Source organism: Nerophis lumbriciformis, linkage group LG07 (assembly GCF_033978685.3).
Source record: "Nerophis lumbriciformis linkage group LG07, RoL_Nlum_v2.1, whole genome shotgun sequence".
NCBI classification, from domain to species: Eukaryota; Metazoa; Chordata; class Actinopteri; order Syngnathiformes; family Syngnathidae; genus Nerophis; species Nerophis lumbriciformis.
The window spans coordinates 57,752,501-57,759,677 of record NC_084554.2 but is presented as its reverse complement, the minus strand read 5'-3'; the positions used below and the strand labels follow the sequence as shown (position 1 = coordinate 57,759,677).

The 7,177-nt window shown below is 53.9% G+C and overlaps 1 protein-coding gene across 1 annotated transcript in view; it reads right to left on the bottom strand.

Moving 5' to 3' along the window:
* Window positions 1-921: 921 nt before the first annotated feature.
* LOC133609926 (uncharacterized) overlaps window positions 922-7,177 on the bottom strand; it is a 105,072-nt gene continuing 98,816 nt past the window's right edge. The window contains exons 3-6 of the mRNA XM_072913412.1: window positions 5,742-5,882; window positions 4,572-4,712; window positions 2,800-2,924; window positions 922-1,456 (exon numbers count right to left, since the gene is read on the bottom strand). Of these exons, the coding sequence (XP_072769513.1) occupies window positions 1,453-1,456; window positions 2,800-2,924; window positions 4,572-4,712; window positions 5,742-5,882 (411 nt within the window). The 3' untranslated portion in view covers window positions 922-1,452. The remainder of the gene's footprint in view (window positions 1,457-2,799; window positions 2,925-4,571; window positions 4,713-5,741; window positions 5,883-7,177) is intronic.

Below are 7,177 nucleotides of genomic sequence, written 5' to 3'. Positions count from 1 at the left end.
CCCTAACCCTACCCCCAACCCTAACCCTAACCTTAACCCCCAACACCTAACCCTAACCCTAACCCTAACCCTAACCCTAACCCTAACCCTAACCCTAACCCTCTAACCCTCTAACCCTAACCCTAACCCTAACCCTAACCCTAACCCTAACCCTAACCCTAACCCAATACCTGTTTTCACTGCAAGGATAAAAGGTTGATTTTAGCCTACCTGCCGTGCTAACCTGCTAACTCTCTACAAACGAGTCAGGCCTGATGAAGGTATCTTACCGAAACGTTTAATGATCTACACCCAGAGGAGCGCCGCAGCGCCCCTCAGTGGAATTATAGGAGAAACACACGCCAAAATAGGAATTTTGTGCCTTCAAGACAGCACTCTCAGGAGTACTTTAGGCCACAATATTCACCTCAAAGACGTCCCCGCTATCCTCCTCCCCCCAGGGGGACACGGAGGAAACGCCGGGATGCTTCCAGGAGGAATGGGCGCTCCCGTAATACTAGTAGAGACATGGACTCTAGGCCTCCCAGACATTATTCTCAGGACTATTTTTTACCTGAACATTGGCCTCAAAGACGTCCCCGCAATCCTCCCCGTCCCAAGAAGACACGCAAGAAGCGTCAGGACGCTTCTCGGAGGACTGCACCCCCTGACAACTCCACAACGTCCATGGAGGGGAATTTAAAAGCACAGTGTTTTTATAATATTATCAAAATAACACATCATTTGAATAATGTTACAAAAGACACTCACCCCCAGTCCATAACAAAAATGGAAGAGACGCTTGCCACCATGATCAAACCAGCGGTCTCTAACCCTGACATTGAGGCGCTTATCAGGTGCAATGCCAAGACTTGGGCAATAATGACTGTTGATGTTTTAAGAGACCATTATAAAAAGACTCTACAAGTAGAATTGGACAAGATAACCAGTTTTATTGATGAGGTCTGGAGACCCGCTTTTCAGCTGGCCTCTACATGGGCCAAGAAACATCTGGGACGCAGACTGATGGGGGACACCCTCGGGAAGGCCGAGGCTCTGATCGTCGCGGCCTTCGCCGACCCCCCTGTCAACACTGAGGTGGTACGCCCGGCCCAGCCCTTGCCGGTCCAGACCGCCGCCCGGGTATCGGTGGGCACCCATACTGACCCTACGGGCCCAGACGGAGCCCCTGGGGTGGTACGGGTTAGCAGCCCTCCGGCTCGGGTCGTCGCCCGGGTTTCGGTGGCTACCAGCACCGACGCCGTGGCTCCAGATTGGTCTCCTGAGGTGGATCGGGAAGCAATCCCTCCAGCACGGGTTGCCCCGATCTTCCTTCCTCGTCGACCGGAACCGCCCAAGGAGCAGAGGGTGGCACAGCGCCGGGACACGGACAGCGGGCCTGCCCAGGACACCCTCGGCGAGGCTCCGCCCACCCAGCTTATTCCTGCATGTCGCAGGAGGCTTCCTCTGGGATCACCTGCAAGACAAGACACACAGGAGACCCCCACTCAGACCGAGGACGACGATGACTCACCACGTGGGTCCACAAGCTCCGGGGCGGATCAAACCCAGGACACCCCCACCCATACAGAGGACGACGATGACTCACCAGGGGGGCCCACGGCCTCCTCGCCTCTCCTGATCGACCTTCGGGATGAGGAACAGGAGCGGGGGCTTTCTTCGGTGATGTCCCCTCGTTACTCTTCCGCGACCCCCGACTGGTCCCCTCTCCAGCCTGAGACGGCAGAGGAGACGGCACCACAGGGTGAATTTTCACCACGGGGGCCCACACTTTCCGGGGCTCCTATGGTGGACTATGAGGACTCACCCTTGCAGCGGACGCCTCCTCAGGAGACGCCCCCTCAGGAGATGCTTCCTCAGGAGTCCCCCGATTGGGCACATCTGTTCCCTGGGGCACTAAAAAGGAAGCCACACAAGAGGCCTTCTGTCCCAGACACTCCACAACACCTGTCTATTCCAGAATGTGTCGAGTTGGTAGAGGATATGACTTGTGCCTCCCCCCGTAGACCCACTAGACACATGGTCTCGAGTAGGAGGATGATGGATTGGAAGTTGTCGGCCAACAAGAAATTCTTGGTGATCGGCGACTCCAATCTGTCCCATCTACCACCCTTTTACGTCGACGACCTTCAGATCGACAGTTACCCGGGCGCTAGTTTTAGACACGCGGAGGCCATCCTACGCAAGACTATAATTGCTGCACCGGTTGAAGTGTTGGTTCTAGCATTTGGGATCAACCATCGTGAGCAGAAAGTTAAGGAGACCGCTATTAAGCAGCTCCAAGGGGCACTCAGGATGGGCGCGGCCACCTTCCCACGGGCCCGAGTGCTAATCCCCCTGATTAATTATTCGGCTTCTTTGCCCGTTGAGCAGAAAAATAATCTCGGGCTGCTGAATGGTTTCATCAGGAACAATTATGCTCACATCCCGGCCCTCGACAGCCGGGACTTTGAGACCCAACCCGACCTGGTCCACTGGACGCGGGACACGGCCAAGTTGATGCTCAAGCACTGGCTTGACTTTTTAAACTTGGCATCCCCATAATCCCGATCGCTCGGGGGGGTAATAAGAACGTGATAAATTTGGCCCATAATTTCACGCCAACCCCCTTACAAATCTCCCTCCTTAACAAGGGCCTCAACTTCATTCCCTCCACTAATCTCAGTAGCGACTGGCATCATCAACTTCAATTTGATCTCCAGCGCTACCACAGACGTGTCAAACTTGAGGTGTACTATGAGAAACAAGATTCTCTCGGACCCACACCGTTCACAGCCCGTTCCGGCTGGGAGCCCTCACCTGGACTTATGCCTCCGGAATTCCAGGCTATGGTCCGGTCCGACGGGCTCTCCATGTTCGGTTCGGGTTGCGCACCTGCGGTCGCTCCCAATTTGACACGCGGAGAAGTCGAGGCCCTTCATAGTCTAAAAACAAACAAACACATTGTGATCAAACCAGCCGACAAGGGGAGTGCTGTTGTCATTTTTGACAGATCGCAATACATATGGGAGGGTTCTCGGCAGTTGAGTGACATGACGTATTATAAACCACTGCCGGAACCTATTTATCCGCAAACTATTCCCATGGTAGAAAAGATTCTGGATAATCTTCTACTTAAAAAATTTATCAATTTCAAACAACATAGGTATCTCATGGGGGAGCCGGATCCTCGCCCCCGCAGGTTCTACATGCTCCCTAAAATTCACAAGGAGCCAGACAAGTGGAGCAAGCCCCACGAGATCCCTCCGGGGCGACCCATTGTGTCTGACTGCGGCAGCGAGACGTACAGAACGGCGGCGTTCATCGATCATTATCTGACGCCGCTTTCCGTTCTGCACGACAGCTACCTCAGGGATACCTATGATTTTATTGATAAAATCAAGAATGTTTGCATTCCCCCAGATGCCATTTTGTTTACCATCGACATTGACAGCCTGTATACAAACATTGATATCAATGAGGGGATGCAGGCTGTCAAAAATGTCTTCTACAGGTACCGCGACGTTAGCAGGCCCGAAAAGGAGCTCTTACAGCTCCTCGACATTAATTTGAGGAGAAACGACTTTGAGTTTGACGGTCGCTTCTACCTCCAAATTAAGGGCACTGCTATGGGCAAGAAATTTGCACCGGCGTATGCCAACATTTTTATGGCAGAGTGGGAGACCTCTGCCTTGGCCGCCTGCCCAAAACGTCCTCTCCACTACTTCCGGTACCTGGATGACATCTGGGGTGTCTGGACCCATTCCAGTGAGGAGTTCAGCGTGTTCTTAAACACGCTGAACACTCACAATAAAAATATCACCATCAAGTCGACCACGAGCAACACATCGGTCGACTTTTTGGACACCACGACATTCAAGGGTCCCGACTTTGCCGACACGCAACACTTGGACATCAGGGTGTTCTTCAAGGAGACCGACACCCACGCGCTCCTCTTCAAAAGCAGCTTCCACCCCAAGCATACCTTCGCGGGGTTGGTGAAATCCCAATTGTTGAGGTTCCATCGTGTCTGCACCAGAAGGGAGGACTTCCTGACGGCCTCGAGGACCCTCTTTTCTGCCCTGAAGGGGAGGGGCTATTCCAGGTCCTTCCTCAGACGGCAGTTGAGGGTCTTCTTGGACCCGAAGGGGCCTCCCCCTGGGACCGACATGATCCCTCTCATCACCACCTACTCTCCCTCGGCCGTGCGGGTCGCCAAGAAGGTCAAAGACCACTTCCGGACCTTTGCGGAGAGTAGCGGGAGGCTGCCGGGGCGCTACGTGGTGCCGGCCTACCGTAAGAACCCCAACTTGAATGATCTGTTGGTCAGGGCCAGGGTCAGCTCACTGAGAGACCCGCCCTCCACTAGGAGGGACACCCTTGTCCGCCACTCACAATGGTTGGTGAACCCCCACAACCGCAAGGTTTTCCAGCCGTTGTGCCGTGGCGGCCGACACACCCGGAACTGTGTGTACGTGATTCGGTGCCAACGATGTGGCGATATGTACGTGGGCGAGACGGGCAATACCTTAGCTGGGAGATTCGCCCAACACAAGTACAACATCGTTAGGCATAAAAATACCAACACTCACCTGGTTCAGCATTTTCTCCGACACGGGTGGTCTTCCGTCCGGGCAACTGTCGTAGAGACGGATCCCAAATGGAGCCTCGCCCAACGCCACCGGGCGGAGCTCCTTTGGATCTCCAAATTGGGCACCAGACATCCAGGGGGCCTAAATGAGGTGTGAGTGTGAGCCCGTTGGATTGTGACGGACAGTGCACATTCCCGTTTTTCCCTTCTTTATTTTTCCCATACCCCCCACCCCCCCTCTTCCCTAACCCTAACCATTCCCTTCTCCTTACCTAAAACCTACCCCCAAACCTAACCCTAACCCTAACCCTAACCCTAACCCTAACCCTAACCCCCTAACCCTAACCCTAACCCTAACCCTAACCCTAACCCTAACCCTAACCCTAACCCTAACCCCTAACCCTCTAACCCTAACCCTCTAACCCTAACCCTAACCCTAACCCTAACCCTAACCCTAACCCTAACCCTAACCCTAACCCTAACCCACTTGGACATCAGGGTGTTCTTCAAGGAGACCGACACCCACGCGCTCCTTTTCAAAAGCAGCTTCCACCCCAAGCATACCTTCGCGGGGTTGGTGAAATCCCAATTGTTGAGGTTTCATCGTGTCTGCACCAGAAGGGAGGACTTCCTGACGGCCTCGAGGACCCTCTTTTCTGCCCTGAAGGGGAGGGGCTATTCCAGGTCCTTCCTCCGACGGCAGTTGAGGGTCTTCTTGGACCCGAAGGGGCCTCCCCCTGGGACCGACATGATCCCCCTCATCACCACCTACTCTCCCTCGGCCGTGCGGGTCGCCAGGAAGGTCAAAGACCACTTCCGGACCTTTGTGGAGAGTAGCGGGAGGCTGCCGGGGCGCTACGTGGTGCCGGCCTACCGCAAGAACCCCAACTTGAATGATCTGTTGGTCAGGGCCAGGGTCAGCTCATTGAGAGACCCGCCCTCCACTAGGAGGGACACCCTTGTCCGCCACTCACCATGGTTGGTGAACCCCCACAACCGCAAGGTTTTCCAGCCGTTGTGCCGTGGCGGCCGACACACCCGAAACTGTGTGTACGTGATTCGGTGCCAACGATGTGGCGATATGTACGTGGGCGAGACGGGCAATACCTTAGCTAGGAGATTCGCCCAACACAAGTACAACATCGTTAGGCATAAAAATACCAACACTCACCTGGTGCAGCATTTTCTCCGACACGGGTGGTCTTCCGTCCGGGCGACTGTCGTAGAGACGGATCCCAAATGGAGCCTCGCCCAACGCCACCGTGCGGAGCTCCTTTGGATCTCCAAATTGGGCACCAGACATCCAGGGGGCCTAAATGAGGTATGAGTGTGAGCCCGTTGGATTGTGACGGACAGTGCACATTCCCGTTTTTTCCCTTCTTTATTTTTCCCATATCCCCCACCCCCCCCTCTTCCCTAACCCTAACCATTCCCTTCTCCTTACCTAAAACCTACCCCCAAACCTAACCCTAACCCTAACCCTAACCCTAACCCTAACCCCCTAACCCTAACCCTAACCCTAACCCTAACCCTAACCCTAACCCCCTAACCCTAACCCTAACCCTAACCCTAACCCTAACCCTAACCCTAACCCCCTAACCCTAACCCTAACCCTAACCCTAACCCTAACCCTAACCCTAACCCCTAACCCTAACCCTAACCCTAACCCTAACCCTAACCCCCTAACCCTAACCCTAACCCTAACCCTAACCCTAACCCCCTAACCCTAACCCTAACCCTAACCCTAACCCTAACCCTAACCCTAACCCTAACCCTAACCCTAACACCTTCCCACGTGCCCGGGTGCTAATCCCCCTGATTAATTATTCAGCCTCTCTGCCCGCGGAGCAGAAAACCAACCTCGGGAGTCTGAATAGTTACATCAGGAACCATTATGATCACATCCCGGCCCTCAACAGCCAGGCATTTGATACCCAACCTGACCTGATCCATTGGACTCGGGACACAGCCGAGCTAATGCTCGTGCACTGGCTTACTTATTTAAACTGGGAATCCCCATAATCCCGAACACTCGGGGGGGCAATAAGAACGTGATAAATTTGGCCCATAATTTCACGCCGACCCCTTCACAAATCTCCCTCCTCAACAAGGGCCTCAACTTTATTCCTTCTACCAATCTCAGTAGTGACTGGCATCATCAACTTCAATTTGACCTCCAGCGCTACCATAGACGTGTCAAACTGGCCCTGTATTATGAGAAACAAGAGACTCTCAGACCCACACCATTCACAGCCCGCTCCGGCTGGGAGCCCTCACCTGGACTTTTGCCTCCGGAATTCCAGGCGATGGTCCAGGCCGATGGGCTCACATTGCCCGGCTCGGGCTGCGCACCTGCGGTCACCCCCAATTTGACACGCGAAGAAGTGGAGGCCCTTTATAGTCTGAAAAGAAACAAACACATTGTGATCAAACCAGCTGACAAGGGGAGCGCTGTTGTCATTTTTGACAGATCGCAATATATATGGGAGGGTTCTCGACAGTTGGGTGATATGACCTATTATAAACCCCTGCCGGAACCAATTTATCCCCAAACCATCCCCATGGTAGAAAAGATTCTCGACAATCTTCTACTTAAAAAATTTATCA